Consider the following 23,197-nt stretch of genomic DNA (forward strand, 5'->3'; position numbering starts at 1 on the left):
TTGTTTCAACTGTAAGAGCGGTTAAACAACTTTTAAGATGTTTGCAAAGACTGTTATTGTTCTTAATCACTGTGGTCAATAAAGGTTTTATGATAGCAACAGTTTGATCCTGGAATGGATTTTTTGGACCTGTTCCATTAAATAGAAGAGAACAATGTGTCCAAGAGTCAAGTTGGAGCTTGACCAGCATTGCACAACAGATTTCTCTTTGGGAGACAGATATTTTTTACAGTATGAATGTTTCTCCCAAGCTTCAGCTTGACTCCTTTTGTGGAGTATCAGATGGAGCGCGATCACTGACACATCATTTTCTTGCTCTACGCAAAGATAATAATCCAGTCATCAAATTTTACAAAAGGCGGTTTGATTTTTAATAGGTGTGAGAATGTTTGCATACCCCCTTCCTATGTCTACTCAGCCCCAAAGCCAGTCAGTCATATGTGCAGTATTCCTTGCTTTTCTTGTATCTGCAGTGTAACACCATCCCTTCCTCTTGCCTTGTTCCCACCTATCGTGTTGAGTCCAGTTGTGTTTGGAAAGGGTGGTTATATTCGCTGTTATTGTATGATTTCACAGAACCTTTCCTCCCAGCCTTTGAAGCGAGGAAGAGCCGAATGAAGCCGAGAAATCCCTGCTGTAAGCCCCAGTCTCGCTACCAGAACCTTTCCCTCTCTCACACATGGTCAAATTCTTCCCACCTCCTCATGCAACTGGAACAAATTTGTCAGCTCAACAGATTTTCGGGGCATTTTGGAGGTGAACACAAGGACTGCTAGCCTGTCGAAGTTGACCTTGGGGTATTTGTCCTGAGTTGAGTCCTTTGAAAATAAACAAGAGGACAGAGGATCTTAGTCTTGTGAAGTGCTAAGATTTCAGGGACAGAGGAAGACAACAATTACCCTAGGCGTTATGGACATTAGGTGCTGAATGAGAGCTGTGCAGAGGTAGGGTTCTGTGAATAAATAAGCAATGTTGGGATAGTATCTGCTATGGCGCGAACACTGATGAAAGGGAGACATAGGAAGAGAAAATAAACTTCACCTGACTTGGCACTGACCTCCTTTGTCAAAGTGCTACTGCTGGCTTGGAGGTGTTTTCAGCGCCTATAGGCTTTCCACACTCAGCTTTCACAATATAAACATGGCCACAGAGCCTTGGTTCAAGCAACTAAGGACAACAGCCAAAGATATACATGTAATAATTGCCCCGGCAAGGTTTTGACTCTTTATGTTCGGTCATACAGGTACAGAGCTCACATCTTGGTTATTTATTTGTTTTAATCTTTTGGGAATATGTGAATGGTATACCTGATTCAACACAAGGTTAAAGCATTCTTTTACTTGACTTACAATGGAATCACAAAGATGAACACATTCCAGGATACTGGTTGACTTTTGATTTGTTCAAATTTAGAATATTTATTTTATTATATGAGGTAATGAGGTATTGTCATCTTAAAACCTTTATTCAATTTTTAAGTAACATAAACTTCCTTCACTGGCACACAAGAGCAAAAATGAAAGAGGGCTTTTTACTGCTTCAAAAGTGAGTTGCGACACCTGAAGACGTATTAGTTTTCTTTTACTTTATAGTGTTGTACTTTTGTCACAATCATTTTACTTTGTGCTCATCTTATCGGAACAGGAATCGTACATCCTGGTCATCTACTCTATACTGTGAAGTAAAAGGGCTCCAAGGCTGGAAAATCTTGTCGTAAATCTCTGAGAGATTGCATTCTCTGCCAAACAACAGAAATTCAATCCCTGGTCATACGACCGGTTCGGAGCTGCCAATTGAGCCTCATCCCGCCCATACATACCATGACTAGCATTGCCTGGCCTCACTTGGAATATAGACTTGAATATGTCATTTTTACTGGCTGGTTCCAGCACATCAGAGGACAGAGGTTCAACATTCTACTGAAAGCACTCCACTGAATTGAATTGAATTGAATTGAATTGAATTGAATTGAATTGAATTGAAAGCATAATTTCCACTTCTTTTTTATTGATTATAGATAAATAATGTGCTTGGGGCATCTGTGTCAGTCCCAAGCCCCTTCAACCACTGTCGTCTATCACTTTGCTTCTGTGTTTATTTAGAGTCCAGCTCCCTAGCAATCCTAAATCGGGGGGAATCAAAAGGTACTATAGCAGCAATATCGCTTATCCGGTGCAGGATGAAAGGGCAGGGCAAATCGTTTGTGGGTACGATCCTTGACTGACTCGATTTCAAATGTTGAATGAATGTGAGATAGAAACATGAGGTAAAAGGAAATTATTACTCCAAAGTTGTCTATCATAGTTCATGGCCAGAAAAACCTCTGTTTGAATGGGAAGACAAAAAAGCGATTATTCAACCTCACAGTGACCTTGTTAACACACAAGTAACATAAGTCCCTTCATTCAAGTCAAGTCACACAACAATCAACTGTTAATCATTTTACAAAGTTGAGACCAATTATGACCCAGCAGTGAATCAACATTGTTTTGCTTTCACACAAAATACAAATTATGAGCATCCGGTGTCCACTTGCCCTCATGTTTGCTGGAGTGAGGCAATGCGTGCAAGCGATTGTTGTGATTCTAGGAAGTAGGGTACAGCAGGGCAGGCCAATTGGCCCTGCAAACACTAATACAGTTAACACAGCTTGGAAGAGGCTTGGCCTTGCTGCTGATATAATGTCGTGGCTCACTGGGTCACCATGAGTTCCTAATGACCAAAACAAATACATTCTCTATCCCTGTGTGTGTTTCATCTGCCTGCCTTTGCTGCCTCTGATTCTCCTTTCCCAGTTCGTGCCATTGCATGCGCCAACCTTGATCGGGGACCATCACGACCAATTACAGACAATTATGGTGCTCAAGGTTCCTCCGTGTGCATGTGAATGTCTTTAGATTGGGTTTGTGCTACAATTCAAGCATAAAACAAATGGGAAAATAATGTCCTAATTGAATTTTTATCTTGATCCCAACTACCATCCTCTTAATCTGAAATGCTCTAACTCAATTACTGTACCTCATTTTTCCATCCATCCATCCATCCATCCATCCATCCATCCATCCATCCATCCATCCATCCATCCATCCATCCATCCATCCATCCATCCATCCATCCATCCATCCATCCATCCATACATACATACATACATACATACATACATACATACATACATACATACATACATACATCCATACATCCATCCATACATCCATCCATCCACCTACCTCCCTCCCTCCCTACCTCTCTCTCTCTATCTTTCTTTCTATCAAAATAAACACAACAGAAAACAATACTAGTGTGTTTGGTGGAAAGCTATTATTTTTTTGCTTTTGATATGAAAAAAAAAAAAGTCTGGCATTGGCCATTGGGGCGTAGACTTTCAATATCTGGTGTATATTATTTCATATGCATTGCAGGTATGCATCGAGTTAAGTTTTCACTTCTTCACACCTCCCTTTTCTGCATTAAATTCAGATTTTCTACACACCCACTGTTAAAAATACAGATAGCCATGTGCTATTGGACACTGACTTGGACAATGCCTCCCAGGAACCCGCTCACCTTAGTTCTCAAGCTGAATTCTTCTACAAAGCACACAAATTGTTGGCTGTTGCAGGAGCAGTGGAGGCAGGACACGGTGGACATGCTCTGGTCCCATCTCTAGTCTTCTTCAATATTTCATCAGGAACCTTTCTCCCGTTCCCTGGAGTCCAGCGGCCCTCTCCTGCATGCCGAATCAATTCTTTATTCTTCCAGTACAACCCGTTGTCACTCATCTGCAAAAAGGGGAAAATGAAAAAACATCCAAAAACCCGTTTACATACCTTTGCCCAACGATTTGTCTTGATTATTTATTCCTCCAGGGATTCTAGCAACGTTCCTCTTCTTGCTACACTGTGGGTCCGATAAAGCAGTCAGATTTATGTTTAGCCTTAAAGCAATGAATGGTGTGGTCGTAAAAAGTCTACTTTGAGGGTGGTAGCTCGAGAAAGTTCAGACACAAAATAGGGACTAAATTATAGAAGTAGTTATGTCACGAGACTTCACATTCTGTAATTGTAGATTTTTGGGCCGAAAGGCAACTATTTGTCACAAATGCTGCATAAATCTTTATCTTCATCAATCTTGGAAGACACTTTTTCTAGAGTGAGGGTTGTGTGCGTGTGTGTGTGTGTGTATGTATGTATGTATGTATATACGTATGTACATACGTACGAACATGAGATAAGCTGTTAAATTTTTTGGGGGAAGCGCTGGCCATTTTGAAGGTGTGGGCGTTTATAGTGCTGCTCCTTTACATCAGCAAACCATGAGGACACTTACATAATGCGGTACAGGTCAGGTCACATGGACGGCCAAACCTGTTTGTACCTCGCTGTGCACAGCAATCTAAAGAAAATGGTTAATACCTTAATATCTTGTTCATTCTTGTCTCTGGTTCTAATAAGTTGTCTTGTATAGTTTCACCGTTTAGTTTTTACATTTCTTTTAATTTACTAGCTCACTTGGTGAGCGGTAATTAGCCGGTTTCAGACTACCTGTAGCAGATTTGTTGCTCGTCACTGGAGTTGGCTTGTTGGGTATAAAATAGTTTTACTGAAGGCTAACACGATTAGTTTTATTTATCTCTGTGGGTAAAACTTTCAGCATGTATAGATGGCTTATTAAAAAATCGGCACCTTCAGCCCCATTCTCCTTTATTGTAGCCTACTGATGAGCCAAACCAAAATCTGCTCACAAATATTTCTATTTCATAACACAGATACTCATCATGAAAAATAAATATTTTCTTTTATTTTTTATGGGGTAAGGATTCCGGATTCACCTACAGAAATTGCCGTGTTCTCTCTATTTTATTATCTCCGAACCCCTGTTCTTAAAATTAAACCACGGCTTGTTTACATATCCTATTCAGGAAAAATACATTTTCTATTGTTGCCCACCCAAATAACGCAAGTGCCAATCCAAAAGATCACTTATTAGTAACACTTTGGTATGTTTATATATATGTATGCATGCATGCTATGGGCAGAGGACTTTTACAGGCCTTAGTGCCGCAAGTTTACTCATAAAGCACATGTTGGAGAGCAGAATCCATGATTTAATATTGTCTGCACAAATCTGGAATCTTTAAAGCTTATTTGAGCACAGCAGGTACTTACTTGCCATAACATTAGATATACATGATATAAAGAAGACCAATTAAAATGTCTTAATTTACAACGCTAATGATTAACAGGGTTTTACAACAGCCTCCTCAATAGAAGTGTTGCATGCGAATGTCTTTATCAGACACAACCAGTCCATTTGGTTATGGTTTACTGTTGGCCTCTTCAAGGTTTCCTCTGCTTTGAATCGAAGGAGGATGACACACAGATAAGCTGCCCCATAGAGGACCTGATCACAGAGATGACGCAATGAGGGATAGACAAAGATAAGCAAATGCCTCAGATGAAAGAAGGTGAAAGCTGCGTCACCAGCTGAGTCGCACATTAGATAAGTCAATGTCTTTAGAAACGCCCTGTGTTATGACGGTGTACGTTTTTCCCATCTAAATGTTTTTGCCTGTTTATAGCACCAGTCACATTCCTGCACTCTTGGTGACCAGCGCACTTGTAGGAACCTTATTGTAATTTTCATGATGAATGCAGGAGCAGAGCGATGGAGCTTTATACTGTCATTATTGACGTCATCATTTTCCCTCTTGCCATTTCACACTATGAGGGAATGAATGATAAAGCCGAGTAATTGTTTTCATTCAACTTCTGTGGTCACAATGAATCAATATAAAATTACCAAGTGAGAAGGTCACATAACAAGATGGAGTGCATATGTAGTAAATAAAAAAAATCAAAACACCACCTGCAGTCAAGGGGTAAGCAATGATGTGGTTGTTGGCTGTGTAAGCAGCAGCCGAGAGGAAGTCATGGTTCAGTGTTGAATCACCACAGACAGTAAATGTTTGGCACCTAAGAAAGAAAACACGGTCCTCCTGGATTCTAACACGGAGGAGAGATAGCATACGCGAGTAGGGAGACACATCCGGGAATAAAAGTGAAGAGCGTTTGATTGATTTCCTTCACCCTTCACCTCATCACCCCTCGTAGCATCCACAATGTCGGGCGCCCTCTTTGGCATGTGAAGGAAGTAGAAGGCAGGGGTAATAGGATGAGAGCGCAGGACAGCTTCCCTCTTCACCTATTATTCTTTGTTAAACACTTTTTAGCACTGCTCAGCCTCTCTCTGGTGGTTTTCATTAAGAAAGGAATCAACTTGGTTTTGCTAGGACCCCTAATCAAATCCAGACGCCTTGGAGCTTTTAATTGATGCAAGATGGACCTCCGTGTTGTACACAACCGGCTTAATGCGACAACTTATCCCATCAGTACAATAGTGTTTCCCAACGGGCCTGCGAGAAAAATATCTCTTCATTGAGAGAAGTCGAGGGGGTTGTTGTTATCCCTCTGATTTCAGAGCACTGTTATTGTTGAAACAACTCCAGACTGCTACACCAGCCGCGCTTTCTGCATGACCCTGGGCCCTGCTTTATCCTTGCTGGCTAATGTGAAAATGAGTGTTGTACACTTGCAGGCAGCTAGGCAGGCAGGTAGGGAATTTGTGTGTTGTAGTGTCTTTTGGAAATGGTTGAACATTGTATGATTGTTCCTGTGGCCAAATTCACAGGGTGGGTTCGCCGAAGGCCAGTTTGAAGGCTGGTCCTCCGCAGCCCTGGAAGCTCCGGCTTTGTGGACCGCATAAGCCGTGGCGAATTTGGACAGGCGGAATAACTGCGTACAATTTAATGGGCAGCGTGCAACGGGCAATACGGCGGCGATATTTTCGCCAAATCGTCTGTTTGACAGATAGTGGCTGTTGTGTTTATATGTTCTGAGTTTCAAAAGAAATGTTTTTAAAAGTAATGAGAAATAAGACCTTCGCCATGAGAACCAAGGCTAGTTTCAAGGCTGTATTCATGTTAGGGGACGTGCTGTGTAGTCGCGTCTGAAGTGACATCATGCCGTCTAAAAAACGGCCGAAAAACCGGCCTTCAGAGGACGCAGCCTGTGATTTTGGACACAGCTTATGTGTCCACCACTCGCCGGCTGACTGGGCAGGGGAGCTTGCTTTTAACTGAAAGAAAACAAAAGTCTGAATGAAAATGACTCACTCAGAGCTGAGGATGTTTTTTTAGCTACAGCCAAAGTGGCAGTTCCCGTTCTTGTTGTAACCCCACTATGAAGATAGTGTTTCATTCAATTTTAAGTTTTAAATTTAACCAAGGCCACTGCTGACTTTTTTTTTCATGCATTTCTCAAAGGTTGGCAGGTCAACCGAACCCAAAACAATTGCGTAGGGAGAGATAATCTAGCTGCATTCTTCCTTCTGCTGACCCCCTCTGAGAGTATTTGGACTTCTTCGAAAACCAATATTAATAATTTGGAAATGCGGCTGCTCCAACTCTTCTTCTGTATGCTTGCTCCCCACCCCCTCTTTTTCATTTTTACCTGAAACTTCCCTTGATTTTGGGCTTTTAGTGTTGATGTTGTTCTTTTAACAGAGAGTGAGACCTGTTCTTACCCCGTCATAGAGGAGTCAAGCACTTTAACTTGAAGTTAACTTCGCTTGAAGTGGATTGATCAAACAAACACTGTGCGTTATTGTTAAGATAAGGCAGCTGATGGCAGTGTTGCAGCATCTGCAACACATTTTCAAAACAACGCGTGTGGGTCGTGCACGAGTATGAAGGCAAATTGCGCGTAGCATTGCCGCAGTGACATCTCTGCGGCCTCTACCGTAAAGTCTTTAGCTGAAAAAGTGAAAGGTGTAAATGGGAATAATGGACTGCGCATAGACCTTTTAAGTATTTGGCGTACGACAGCGTGCTAACTTTTGGTCGCTTGGCGATGACAGTGAAGAGTCGTGATGTTATATTTCTGTTTGTGACTTTCAATTTTTGGAAAGGAATCGCTGTCAGTTGGCAAATGTCCAGAAAATATGGCAGGCAGCTGCGATATCCTGCTGGCAGGCAGCGGTCTCGGGAGCGTGCAAAGGAGGAGGAGAGCGTGAGCACCCGCAGGCAATTTGCCAGGTTAATTGGGCAAGGGCACAGGATATGGCCTTGTGGGCATGACGACAGGGAGGAGTGACCTCCATTAAAAGCCTAGGGTTGTAACAGGAAATACTGTAGAATACAGTTTGGTTTCGAACATTCATAGGTGTGAATTTTTTGATCACAAACGATAAATGCCGGAAACTTTCAATCACTCAGGTGCCGACAAATCGTACCAAATCGTCTATCAATGCTGATGAAATTATTCATTCAATTGAAAATACGACAAAGGCAAGCTATTTAACGTTCAAACTTTCGATTATGTTTTATGGAAATATTCCGTGATGTCTGCAACATGTTCCAGCTTTACCAACAACACTAAAAGACAGCAAAAGGCAACAGGCATTGGGAAAGTTGAGGAATGATCCAAAAACACCTATTCGGAACATTCCACATGCGAATCGGCAAATTGGAAACAGGTGAATGTAGTGATTGTTTATAAAATAAGCAAGCATCCAAAAAGGCTTAGTTGAGATTAGTTATGCTACATCAAAAAATTGTCACCTTTATTTACAAACGCCAAATAACTTTCCTCAAAAGAGAAGTTGAGAACTTCCAATAGGGAGATAATTCGCCCATAGCCGATACTTTCCTCATCCCTCGTGCGAGCATTTGCACCACGTACGATGCCTTGAGAGACTAAAAGGAGGTATGAATAATGTTCTGCTCTTCATATGCGGGGTGTCTGCCCTAATGTGTGCGCTCTGAAGCGAAGGGAAATCTACCACCCAGGCGAAACCAACATCGTCAAAGTCATGACCGCAGGCATGAGCTCTCTTGTCCAAGAGGCACGCAGAGGAAGCGTGAGATGAGCTGCTCATACTCGCATACTGACTGTTATTGCAGATTGTAAAACGGCACCTCTCCTTGTCATCAAGTAACAGTATTTTATCTTGTGTCCACGTCTAGGATCTGCTTTCCTTGACTTCCCCCTGCAGCCCCACCTAGTCCCAGCCAGCGCGATGGGTGCTGCGGTGCAGCTGTGTGTGCACTGATGGAGGGAGGCCCAGCAGAAAGGGGCAGGGAACAGGCTGATTATTAGTATGACGGCAAGAGAGAACTCTGAGCAAGTCCAAAAACGTTGGCCTTTGCTGCACTTAAAGCTTGTTTTTCCAACCACCCACTCTCACTAACACCCCCACCCACTGTCCTATTCCGTGCCTCAATTTGTTTTACCTCTACAGGGGTCAGCTGCTGTTTATGACATGAAAAAAAAGCTCGAAGCACTGTCGAGTTTTTCGGACGATGAACAGGGCATGTGAGATGATTCTGAACAAAGAGGCCGGAGCATGCTGAAATATTGCTTACTCTCGTTCAAAACATGAAATCGCTCCAAATGAAGCATCTGGACCAGCAAACGATAGCAGGATAGCGTGCGTGCCTGATCGTGTGCTTTCACAACATCCTTCCAGTGGCCTGAATGGGAGGGGAGGGCAGTGACACAGACGGCGATGAGAGGAGAGGAAGCATCGGCCATAAAGAGCCAACATCTGCCAGCGGCCGGCTCCGATGCAGTACAATGGGACCTTTCAACGCCGGTGGAGAAAAGAGCTGCGCCCACTGTGATAAGTACATAACAGACCTGAGCAGTTTGATGTGCATCCAGAATCCAGATTCATGTGCAGATTTCGATCAAAACAGGGAGTGGTGGATAGGATTTGTTGATGGCCGGGTCTCCCTGTGAAGTGGATAGGCCCAACAAAAATAAATCCTAATATAATCCTAGATGTGGCTAGACACAGCGTGGAGGGACTTTTGATCTACCCCTGAAATAAAACACTTTTTTTTTTTACTTCTGCCTCAGCGAGTTGTCTAACTGCTTCACAATGCTAAGAATATCACACTGACCATAGAAGGGCAGCAGTTCAACATTTTAATTTTATTTTATACAGTATTTTCCACACGATGAATGTTTAGTAACACACTATAAATTGCAATCATACGATCCATTTTAAAAAATATTTGGTGAGCGGACGTAATGTCTGTACCGAACCTGATATGAATGACGAAGTTTGCTGAAATTATGTCCCTTGTTCTGCCTGATGAGATTGCGCAACTGAGACTATCAAATGATGTTTTTTTTTTATTTATTTTTTTTTTTATTGTCCTCTGCTGAAAGTGTTGTTGTGATGACACGTAAATAGTGTGGTGTCATATAGCAAGTGTAATTGGCCATTCGACCAAGAAGATAAACGTGACACAGGAAGCGAACTATTGCTTTGAATGTGTTGTGAGGCATTCCTACATAGTACCATCATAGCACACAAGTGACTCATCAGAAATGGGCAACGTCCTCCGTCCCTGAGTTTTTCTAAGCGTTTCAACCTCACCCAGTCAGCCAGAGTCAGCCAAACGCCGTCGAGAACGGACTTAGCGGTACCACAGTCACATGCAGGTGCCGCACACCTGACATGCAAAGAAAAAATAAAAAAAAATGAACTGAGTTGTATACCTTTTGGGTCACATGCTCTCGTGTTGCTTACTGTCCCGTTTTTTGTGTCCTCAAGGTCTCAATCAATCAATCAATTGATTAATCAATCTATGAATCAATCACTATTTCATTTTAACATAATACAGTAGAAAGTGCACATATGGGTATCCAAATGTAGGAATGGAGTAAAAGTAAAGTCATCAAAAAAATACTCAAGTCCAGCCGGCTGCCAAATCTACTTTTCATTCACTCGCCAGCCTTCTTATCTGACATAAATAGCTGTCAATGGCAGTGAAGTAGAGTAAAAAAAAAAAAAAAAGTATTTGTACATTGTTACATCCTTCCACTGCATTGCTGACCTAGTTCCTACAGATATAGGAATGCAATGTTTTTGAAGGGGATATGGAGGATCTGAAATTCTCCGCTAGGTAATGCCTTAAAATAGCCACAGCAGTAGATGCAGACGGCGTGTAAATGCCTGACCTCTGGTGACATGAGACGCCGCCTTAAAGGCACTGATTGTCTTGTTAGTCTGGATTCTTTCTGCAGATACAAAGAATCTTCCCAACTCTGTGCCATTAAAACAAACAGGGAGGTCTCTGAGCACAGTGCTTTGGACAAAGGTTAAAGCAATATCCCCCAGCACTATTCATTTCAGAGAATCCATCCCACTCACCAGCTTTGATCCGCTCCCTCTCCCTGCCTCGCTTTCTCTGTTGCTCATCTTCAGCCGCCGAGGTTGCTTGAGGATGAACGTGCATTTGAGAACGATAAGTGCCAAATGGGCGTGAGCACGTCGATCTATACCGAGATTGGAGTGTGTGCGTGTGTGTGTGTGTGTGTGTGGCGCGCGCGTGTGTGTGTGCATGCAAACGTGTATATGTGTGAAGCTAAGCGGCTGGAGGCCCCCAGAGGAAAAAGCCTATCCCTCAGGCTGTTTACCTCCACCAGAGCAGTTTATTTGACCCCTGGTGATTTAGATGCATAACCAAATAAAAACAGCCTGCAAAGTTCAAACAGCTAGTGATGCATAAAGGGTGCATGAGGTGGGATAATGTCGTGTTTAGTGATAGCTCACAGCTGGACCTCCCCGCCGTGCCAGCTCTAACAGTACAAACCCAAGAAGTCCAACTCACAAGTGGATGATTTGAGAATCGCTTGACTGTAACCCTTACCGATGCTTACGTTGAAGTCTGGCCTTGCTGGCTAAAAATGTTCATTCCAAGCTTCATTTTGATGGGAGAGGGCAAGAATTTTGCATACTATGTTCCATCACCACCATATTTCAACCTTGTAAGCATTTGATCATTTGTGCAATCTTGTTTATGCTTTGACAGGGGGAGCTTTGTTGTGTAGCAACGAATCTATTTACATAATTTCTCAATGTTGTAAGCACTTACATAACGGCCCATTCATTTTCGATTGAAGAGTGTTTCCCTGCACGGCCCCTCAACCTGCTGCTTGTACGGCACACATCCCCACATGCTCAGGCAAGTTGGTAGGCTTCGACACTTTCTCAGATCCTTCAGATACTTGGAAGTACGGTGGCGGATGTGAAGGTTACTGTTTAAAACGATTGCCGAAAGTAGTTGCTGTAAGAAGAGTCTCAACTTTAGAAAAATTGAACACATGAACTATAGTGAGTTGTAATTTTGAATCGTCAAATTCAGTGAAGGTTCATGAATCAATTTAATAGGGAAAGCTGTAAATTTTCCTCGACATGTACACACCCTCCTCTGGATATTGTGATGCAAGTAGCCTTCACAGGATTTAGGGTGTTTTCTTTTACTCCTCTGAGATTACCTCACTTCCAACTAAACAGCGGTTCCTCTCGTGAACTATTCGCATGCGTGTTTAAAACTTAAAGGTAATATTATCGACATGCCAATACAGATGAGAAGTACAGTAAGATGCGTCTGCTGCATGCAACAAAAGATGGATCATCTCGTATATAAATCAATGTCAATCAAAATGGATATCGATTTTACTGACCATCTTTCAACACTAGAAGCATTTGGAACAGCGACGATCTTATATTTTCTCGAAACAAAATTTCCGAAATGAAAATGACAGTTATTCTGTACATTGAGAATATATTTCTCGACACGCAAAAAGAAATGTTGTACATGAGGTGGACCCCCCCACCCCAATTGGCACATCCTTGTCAGTTCTGTTTGGGAAGCCCTGACCTAGGAGAAAACACAGAATCAACCTTACGTGGTCTCTCCCTTGTACTTGAATAGATGCACAATAGCTTCCACTCATAGCTCCTGCAACACCCTGACGCAGACATATAAATCTGCCTTTACACTCTCTCCCAGTAATGGGCCTTGGCTGCGCTAAGCAGCTTGAAATAGAAGAAGCAAAGAGGCTAAAAAGAGATAACACAAGCAAGAGGCAGTATTCAGTAGTGACAGATGCATTTAGCAGCCCAAGGTGGCTTTGCTCCTCTCCGATAGTAACCAGCAGCAGTAACAAAGCGCCATCAAAAATGATCAGCCAACCGTGGCGGGCTAAATTTGGACATGCGTGCAGTGGACACTGACACACTAAGAAGCATCTTCACAGAGACATCAGGTGGAGGAGCATCATGAATATGTATCCTGCTTGGGTAAAAAGAACCCAAAATGAAGGTGACAGAAGTCTTTCCAGTTTCAAATGTAAATTGAGAAGTGTAGAGAGGTGTTAAAATGTTTTTTGGAGCTTCCAGTGTGTTCCATGACTGAAGCAATGACCTTCCAAGTCAGTCCTGTGTAAAATGTGTCTGACATCACTCACAGAGGCTTTTCCATCCCACGTTCTCAGAACTGTTTTATTTGGACGATGTGCTGGTCTCACACTCTATTTTAACTTAGACACACTCACTCTTTTGTACCGCTGTTTGCAATCACGCAAACACACACACACAGTAAGTAATTTCAGACCGCTGGGTGATATTCCTGCAGTTGACCCAACCTGGTTTAACGTTTGACTCATGTTGCCATTTAAAAGATGACCTCATTTCCAAATGGAGGAAAACCCTGATGGATGTATTGGAACGGTGGCAGGGTACCCCCACATCTCTGCCATGTAGTATGTTAATGATCTCATAACACAGAGTGACGTTATTTTCTGGAAACACAAGAAGCCACGTGACGTCAGCGCACGGCTGGCTCCTAGTAGCTAAAGGACAATCAGAACACACATATGTCTTACTTTATATACAGTGCAGTACTGATGTCACATGGCTGTTTTTCCTCCAGCTAAATGATGGAGCGGGAACATCTTTGTAATGGCTGTTATGGAATAAAGCGAGAATAATCAAGCAGATTACTTGGCTCGGTAATGTCCGGGCTTTGCCAGCAGTGCGCTTTTGTGTGGTAAATATTTGCTGTTAGCTGAGTTGCATGGCATGGGCACATCACAGGGACATTCTGTGTTTCCCAAACACTCGGCCGCTGACGTCAGGAGGCCTTAATGATACTTAACAAGCCCACCCAGTCCAGCATCACCCCATAAACAACCCTGATGTACCCTTGGTCCCATGTCCAACTACTTTGCGGCACCGGAGAACCCAACACCCACTTAATGTGTTGTTTTAAGGTAACAAAAACAGACACGTGGCTCAGAGCAACCTTTTGCAACCTCAATTCGACATTACCACCTTAACTGTGTTGTTGAGGCCGAGGCGCTGCTTCGCGCTGGCCTACTGAAGAAAGCGGCTCAGCTGTTTCGATGTGAGGAAAACCCTGAAAATACGGTTAAAAAAAAAAAAAAAAACAACACTGACGAATAACTGGAAAACCCATAACATCATCCCGCCGAACAGCGGGAAAATGAGAAAGCCCACAAACACAAAGAAAAGGCGGAGGATAGGAAAGTGAGAGAAAAGTCATCGCTTTTGACTGATTGGAGACCGTTTCCAATTAGAGCGGCTGAGGACAGGAAAAACAGAGGCAGGGAAGAAAGGGGTCGCCGGGGCTCAATTCCATCCGGCAAGCCTCGCACAGCACGCACACACACGCAAGACTTTACATGGAGCAGAGTTTTCCAGCGGGAGCCCAATTTGTGTTTGGGCTCACTTACACTATTATATTGGGTGGTATGATCTCAGCTCAGACTTAGGCTAAATGTCTGTCTGTTTGTACTGTAGGCAGGATTCTGTCGCTTGTCCGTGAGTGTGCCGGGATTCTGCGCTCATGCATATGCACAAAATGTGTGATATTTGTGTTTGCGTGCTGGCAGACAGATATGATTGTGTGTGCGTTTGTGTGTGGGGGGCAGCCAGTGTGTCTGACAGGAGAGCAGAGGTCATGCTAAGGTTGGGATGAAGTCAGAATGTAATTATGCTTCAATGAACCGAAGGGGAAGTAATAAAGACCAGCTGCATGTTGTGTGACTCTTAAAGTTCCACTTAAAGCAAGCTGCACACACACACACACACACACACACACACACACACACACACACACACACACACACACACACACACACACACACACACACACACACACACACACACGCAGGGGAACACACAAGCTAAGCTCCAAACCTCAAAAATGGATACAGGGAGAGTTGAGAAAAATACAATCGTGCTTGAACACACAACAGAGACATTAGCAAAGAGCGCAGTCAGCAGCAAATATAGAGATAATAAAAATGGGCAAAATATTTCCTCTTGCACTGTAACGGGGCCGAGCGGGGTTACCAAGGTGACCTGGCATGCGGCCAGGGCCAGAGATGGTCACTGAGTGCATAGATGTGTGGAAAATGGGGTAGGAAGGGAGGGCAACACACCAGGTGGTTTCACTCGGGAGATCCAGTCTCCACTGCCTGCGTCAAAAAAAAAAAAAAAGAAGGGAAAGGAAGGGGAAGAAAAAACATCAACTGGCCCGTCAAAAACAAGGGGGGAAAAGGAGAACCGTATCTCCCCCTGAATGAGCCTCCTTTACTCAATCCCTTCTGTGAATCCACACATTTTCTGTTTCTCTCGTTTCCTACTTGCCTGACAGAAATCATGCGGTTTTCCTCTTTCTTTCTTTCTTTCTTTCTTTCTTTCTTTCTTTCTTTCTTTCTTTCTTTCTTTCTTTCTTTCTTTCTTTCTTTCTTTCTTTCTTTCTTTCTTTCTTTCTTTCTTTCTTTCTTTCTTTCTTTCTTTCTTTCTTTCTTCCTTCCTTCCTTCCTTCCTTCCTTCCTTCCTTCTTCACCTTCTCCACATCTGACTCAGTCCGTTTTCCCAGACCTGCCATGCATAGATACCGTATCCACCAACAGTAGCCCACACGTGCCTAGCAGAGGAACCTCAAGGGGAATCCGCGAGGGGGGTGAAGGCCTCCCTGCAAGGCCTGTGTGTCGGGGCTGATATGCACGAGTTGGAGAGAGCGGATCTATATGATAAGAGACTTAAAATACTGCCTATCTGGAGAGCTACTAATATATTTTCTTTCTGTAATTCTCTCTGCAGCTCACCATGATAAAGATTTATTACTAATTTAAATTCAGCTTATTTATGTAGTTTATATATATTAACATTAACTCAAGCCGTTCTGTTGATGAATTGATCATTTCACAAGTGCATACCATTATAACTTATTTAAATATTTAAATACAACACAGAATAAATGTTGACTTCCCATCAGCATTATTTCCACGCTGAACAGTATTGCAGTGTTTAAGGGATTGCGATCAATTTACTCACCCCCAAAATATGTTCTGAATATCGGAATATTTTCCACTTTGCTATATCGTAAGTAATAAAGCCAAATTCGATGGGTTTCCTTAATGGTATCATTTGTTATAGCTTATTTTGAGCAAGTTTTTTCTTTTTTATCTAGTTCAATGCGTTTTATGCAGAGAACAACAAGCGCTTCAACATGTGCTAATCCTCATTAAAAATTAAATTACCAAAGACTCATTAAGCAAGTCCATTGAAGCTAGAAAAAAAAAACGTATTTTAACCTCTTCTGAGTTCATACATGCCTGCAATGTTCTGGTAATACATATACGGCTTATGGGATTCCATGAAAGTATTTATGAGTTATTGAGAGCTCATGAAAGGAAGGGAAGGGAAGTGGGGGGCACAGCTCAGGTTGCTGGTTAGGGGAGGGGGGTAAATTCCATGAGCTTCCAGGGGAAAAACAAGCACTTTATCAGGGAAAGTATAAGTCACCGGGTCCTGATGTGGCCACTCGAGGCTGCTGTCAGAAGGGAGCTACGTTAACAGATCCTCCGCAGTCACCAGTCATCCCCAAAACATGTGGTTCCTGTAAAAACAAGCCCAACTTCAAGCATCCCTGCCACTATCCAGTCCCACTGGCCACTCAACAAGGAAAGAAAGATGTGTTTTTTTCCTGAGGGTGTCCCCTGTGGTTATGATGTCTCCATGCCAAAGGCTGCGTGCATGCGTGCGTGTTCTTGTCAGTGTAACACAGAGGCTGTTCATTATTTGAATGTCAAGGCTCACACCATAACACTGCAACTGGGATTCATTTAGATGAGACTTAGTCAGGCCTGCTGCTGTTTCTCAGCTTGGTTCATTTGGATATTGAATGGAAAAGTTTAAACATTTACATTTTGCTTTTTTTTTTCTGACTATTTTCCTTCTGTTCTTGATCATTTGTGGAAAGATGGGAATAGCTGGAAATTGGGGGACACCAGGCACTAATGTTGGACTTGGGATGTAGCCAAGGGACACATCACCGTGATTGCTTTCGAGCCAATCGGAGTTGGAAAACATTTCAAATGCTCACAATTAGTTCAATAACAGCAAGAAAAGGTTGGACTTCTGAATATTGCAAACATGAGCAAATCAGTGGTTAGGTTTAGTCAATCCAGGACATGTCAACCAGACTGCTGCAAGTGAAATTGCTGTTTTCTTCTCTACAGCAACAGCAGCCATGAAAAGGAACTTCATACTTAGCTCAGTTAGATTTAATGTCTGACTCACTGCTAAGTATGTGAAAATCCAAAGTTATAAACTACACAAGCTTCTGGAAAAGACAGCCCTTTCTCTATTAGAGCTAAAAAAAAAACGATTCGAAAAGGGAAACGACTACACTGTCTGGAAAAAAGTAATACAGCAATTGGAAATCATATCACAGCACAATAAAATAAGCATCATTCCTCGTTTATAGTATCCCACTGACTGACAAAATTAAGCACATCAAAGCAAAGGCAGGTTGGTGTCAGTCTGAAAAACTTGACCAGGATGCAAGAAGGGAAGGGCGGATGCAGCTGGTTCCAAGGTGGTCCTCTGACCACCGGGCCACCCCTAACCCAAATAGATGTCTGCAGAATGGAACTCTATGCAAAAGCAACAGGAAGTCATACAGGCAGATCTCGCTGCATTAGTATTCTCTGACCTCAAGCAGTGTCTGATGGTGCTGAAAATATGTGAGCATATGAATGTGAGAAATTCGGTAAGATACATTTTGCGCAAAAATAAGCAATCCTTGTTCTAAAGTGGAAAAATTGTCAACTGCCATATTTGTGTATGTGTGTTCACCGGCAAGAGCGGGCTACTTACGGCTTCATCGAGAATAACATACAAGACCGTTTGCATTTTGGGGCAGGTAGAACATGGAAAAATAAAAAATAAAAAATATCCTAATTTGACTTTTACACCTCCGTATATACATCTTAGTATCACTGAATGCTTTTGGTGAAGTCCAAAGAATTAGAAACTTTTTCAACCTTCACTGTCAACAGTACAATAGAACTTTTAACGTCAAACAATTTGAAATCAACCAAAAATCGCACAAAGTTTTTATCATATACATTTGACGAGTGATACAGCAACGTACCTCCCAAAATGTGATTTTTGGGAGGCACAATTTCACCATCACCGTCACTTATTACCAGAGGAGGGCGCGTTGGTAATTTTGCTGGTCCATGATTCTAACATGTAGACGGTACATTTGTGGCATCCTCACCAAATGATGATATCAAGGAGCCATCATCTCATTACCCCATAATATTTTCACTACCTCCCTGTCAGTCAGGTCGAGTCCCTCAATGATGGACTCAGAAAGTCCGCTGGTACTGACCGGTCAGACAAAAAACAGATAGATGTTTACTCGGACAGTGTTTTTAAGTTTCCCGTCATTCATCGTTGGTGAGCAAAACGGGAGTCCCTTAGTGACAAATTGACAGACCTTCCATCAGTACTGTTGGTATGCCCCACCTCTGCGAATTACTAGAGTTGCTTTAGAATGGTTTGTTGTTTAACATCAAAGATTGTCTGATTATACTTTTGTCATTTGCAATAAAAACAATTACTCACACAAACTAACAGCGGTTCACCTTTCACAATTCTGCATCTATTAAATTTGTCCCTTCATCCATTTTGTACACCTCAGTTTTTTTTCCAAAACCATGGCTGAGGTGAAGCCAATCCCAGTTTACTTTGGGGGAGAAGAGATGAACAACCTGGACTGGTTTCCAGCCAATCACAGGGCCTGTTCATATGTATTGAAAAATAACAATTCCTGTGGGAAAATTCATTTTAAAACTTGAGTAAATTGAAGATAGCCTTTGGATTGTGAGCAAGCTTAGATGTTCTATTATACCTAAGATAAACTAAAATACACTACAAAGTATTCACATACCCTTTTATATGCTTGTAAATGTATGCTTGGAAGATCTATATATTTGACCTTGCAAATGCTCGGTCGGCTGTATAAATGGACACACATTTCCACAGACAGACTTCAAAGGTTTTCCAAGTAGTGGAAGGTGTCATAGCTGCAGACGTTGGAATGAACTCTACATTTTCTTTCAGTTCCACTCTCTGTGGGTTCAGTGATCGGGTGGCCAAATCCTGTTGTCTGTACAGAGTAGTGTAATTTATACGTACAACTATAGCCAAATGTGCCTTTCACTCAATAAACCATACAACAGTCATTTTTCCACAAATGTTTTGCATGAGCCAGATTTTGTCTTGGTTACATAATGCAAATGCTGCATTGAAGTCATAATGAATGTGTGTATTTGATTATTGGAAGTGCAGTGAAAACCAAACAACCTACAGTAAAATTTAAATAAGGCCACACAGGTCCAAAAACTCCATGAGTCTCCTATCCACACACGCAAGTACACACATTTGCACACACGCACGCAACTTGAATTTTCCAGCACACACATACAAACAAACACATGCACGCAGATACATAACAAAATCTGGCTGTTTTAGTTTAGCATTTGTAAACTTCGGCGATGATCTGTTGATTTGAATATTGCTGCCGTTATAGAATATGGGTAACATATGAAGATCATTTCCTTTTTGTAAAAGTTGGTCAAGGACAACCTTTGTTAATTCAAGCAGCCTTTTACTCTAAGTAATTTCTTCCAGGTCATCTCACTTGGATAAGAAAGTTACTAAACAAAAACTAAAATCTGAAGAACCCCATTATGTCAATCCCAGCATGACAGCGATATTTTTTTTTTTTGCTTGTTTCCTTTGCATGTGGGCTATTGGCTTGTGCTATTTTTCTAACCAGCACACATTTTCTCCACTCTTCAGGCATCCTGTCACTTTCTAAGATTTTATTCAACAATCTGTTTAGAAACTCCACAGCCATCTCTCCTAGATAGACATTTCCATGCCTCCACTGGAATGTTATATGGGCCAATTGCCTTTCTACTCTTCATCCTCTTCATCGCAGCCCTCACCTCATCCTTACTAATGTCTTACACGTCATTTATTCTCTCCACATCATGCAACCTTTTCTCTCTCTCTCTCACTCTCTCTCTCTCTCTCTCTCTCTCTCTCTCTCTCTCTCTCTCTCTCTCTCTCTCTCATTTTCTTTGCTTCTCTTCTTCAAAATATTCCCTTCACCTTCTCAACAAACCTTCCTCACTTGTCAGCAAAATGCCATCTACATCTTGTATCACCGTAACCTGTTGTACATCCTTTTTGGTTAGCTTGTTTTATGTCGGATGCTCTTCCTGACACAAGCTTCCTCATTTGTCTGGGCCACTCAGAATGTGCTTGTTGCGCACCCCAACCATTTGAAAACAAAGGAGACCATGCCCTCAAATGTACTTCTTCTGAACCTGATCTTTTAGAGCTGCTATACCTTTCTGATGAAGCCATTCGCTTCGGTGTGCTACAAGTAAGAGCATCAGAAGAGATCGTACCTGGAAGAATGTAGCCCCCACAATATTAGTACCTTTTTTTTCTAACTGGGATGCCAACGTGCTGCCAACTTTCACATTAATTACATTAATGAATGGTAGAAGGTCAACAACAAGCTGAGAAAAGTACTTTTTCATGAGGGAAGACACAAATGAGAATAATTCCGTCACTCTTTAATGGTATCAGCCAGTACAATTTTAAAAGGTGAGCTTGTTATCACCCTTGCTACAATCATCAGATGTTGGGCCACTATAAACCGTTTCTAATCCTGTTGAATTTTCCATTTAGTTAACTGCAACTGATTCTTCCCTCTGCGGGCCCCAGTATAGTAACTACACGATGGTCTTTAGATCAATAGTTATTGTCAAATACAGATGGAAGTTAATGCTACATACAAGAACACAGGCTGAACAGTTTGAGCCCATTCTAAGACAGAACCAAAGCAAGTGCTTAGACGGGGTTAGGAAATTCCAGTCGTAGAGAGCCAAGATGATCAGGCTCGTTATCAAGCTTGCTGATGAGCTGATTATTTGAATCAGATGGGCTGCAGCAGGGAGAACTGGAAAACAGCTGCCTCGGACCAGACTTGCCTTCCCCTGGTTTTGACACACTGTCGAGACACATGAGGTCAGTTTCTGAGGAATCCATGGGAGGTTGTCTTACTCTTTGGAATTTGCCTATCAAGACATGATCCTGCTGTTCTTGTGCTCCAAAATTCCTAAATGTTAAAATTCCAGAATTTCTGTAATCAGAGGACAATTGCCAAAACCATCGTCATAATTCACGTCATAATCGGGGGACTAACTTTTGTTTCAGAACGGTTCGTGGCTGCTCAGTGGGAGCTGATTCTGATCATCTTTGACATCATGCTTATTTAATATAACCAAATACTTGTGTTGTTTTTAAGTGTTGCCTATTTACAAAGCACAGTTGAGCACTTAGTATCATCTGCCGTGAATGTATTAGACCTCTCCGTGGATGAGGTCATGTCGTTTAATTTAGTACTTTGTAATTGCAATATGCACTCTGGCAGCACATGTGCTTTTCCCCTGGACAAACACGCAATGAATGAATGATGTGCACAGGCCTACTTTCTGTATTACTCACATACACAAACGTAAGCACGATATGATTCACAGCGACCGGATGTCAGCATGCTGCCATTGCAGCTCTTATTTGGAAGTTTCGGAGATAAAATTCAATAATGAGTGCCTGCCTGTCTGAAACCTGTTCCATAAACTGCACATGCACACACACCGGTGCAAACACAACAATACATAAACAAGGCAACCCCTTCAGACCAGCTGGAGGAGAGTCTCTTTGATCCGAAACGATCACACGAGGTGGAGTGCCGGTGATCCATTACATATGGTCGAGAGGAAATTTACACATGCCATCCATTTGCTTAGCTGTTTATGTATGTTTAATCAGGGCATGTCCTGTCACCAGTTTGCAAAACAAATGGTGCATCTGCAGGCTAATGAACCGGCAAAGTATTGCGTGATGTTTCATGTCTGCATAGGCAACGAGCCTTTATGTAGTACAGTAATCACAGATGGAGAGTTTCATAAATGGCAAATGAATCCCATTAAGATACACACATACACACACCAGCAAACATGCTGTAAAAAAACATTGTATACATCATGTTACCGCAAACAAGCACCTGCGCCCACAAATCTCACACACATGCAGTACATACAGTAAACTGTTGGCTGGATACCGGCTCAATACAGATATGTTATTTTACCCCTGTTGCCATTTTCCTTGGTTGCCAACCACAACAGAGTTTGGAAACTTAACATGGATCAGTTGTTAGATTTTTCCAGAGTGGAGAAATTTGGTTTGTTTTTACTGCTACTGTCACACGTTCAGCTTCCCTGCATTCTGATTCATCGTGCAGAGCTGACAGAGCTTCTTTGTATCATGAATGTGGCATGTTAACTGTGCTACGTAAGTCATAAACACATAACTACGGCACTACACATGCATGAATAAAAAAAAAAAAAAAAAGATAGAAAGAAAAAAGCTCCAAAGAAAATTGCGCATGCTATACTTTCCTCTAAGCCTTTGTGGACAATAATGTCAGCCATTAAACAGGCACAAAAGTACGCACACAGAGCCTTCCATTCAATTAAGTGAGAATATACATACAATATAATTTTATAATTCTATGAAATAAATTTCATCAGCATATTCCTCGACACAAGAGAAGTCTATTGATGATTGTAAGGGGGGGGGGGGGAGCATTCACCTGATGCCAGATCATATTCTAGCCCAATCCCTGTGATATTTACTGCTGGGGAACACTCTGGTGCAGGAAGCCGCTGTAACATTGTTTTTCCCTCCTGTTAAAAAGCCAATGTTCTAATAAAACTTTGGGGGGTTGAAACCCGCAGCTCCCATGTTTCAGCTTCCAGGGGGAAAGGCAAAGCTGAGTCACCTGAACCCGCCTGTGGCCTCCAGCTCTTTTTATCCATCTCGTTGGTTGTTCGTTGGAAAGGTTCTTATCCGCTTGGATTTAGAATCTACTGGGTGG

The 23,197-nt window shown here is 42.2% G+C and overlaps 1 protein-coding gene across 1 annotated transcript in view; it reads right to left on the reverse strand.

Moving 5' to 3' along the window:
• The window catches only part of mrpl23 (mitochondrial ribosomal protein L23), an 80,827-nt gene that overhangs the window by 14,046 nt on the left and 43,584 nt on the right, over window positions 1-23,197 (reverse strand). Inside the window, exon 5 of the mRNA XM_085915316.1 lies at window positions 3,565-3,779. Within this exon, the coding sequence (XP_085771442.1) occupies window positions 3,588-3,779 (192 nt within the window). The 3' untranslated portion in view covers window positions 3,565-3,587. The remainder of the gene's footprint in view (window positions 1-3,564; window positions 3,780-23,197) is intronic.

Source organism: Syngnathus leptorhynchus, chromosome 6, assembly GCF_054491065.1.
Source record: "Syngnathus leptorhynchus isolate UIUO chromosome 6, UIUO_Slep, whole genome shotgun sequence".
Lineage (NCBI taxonomy): Eukaryota > Metazoa > Chordata > Actinopteri > Syngnathiformes > Syngnathidae > Syngnathus > Syngnathus leptorhynchus.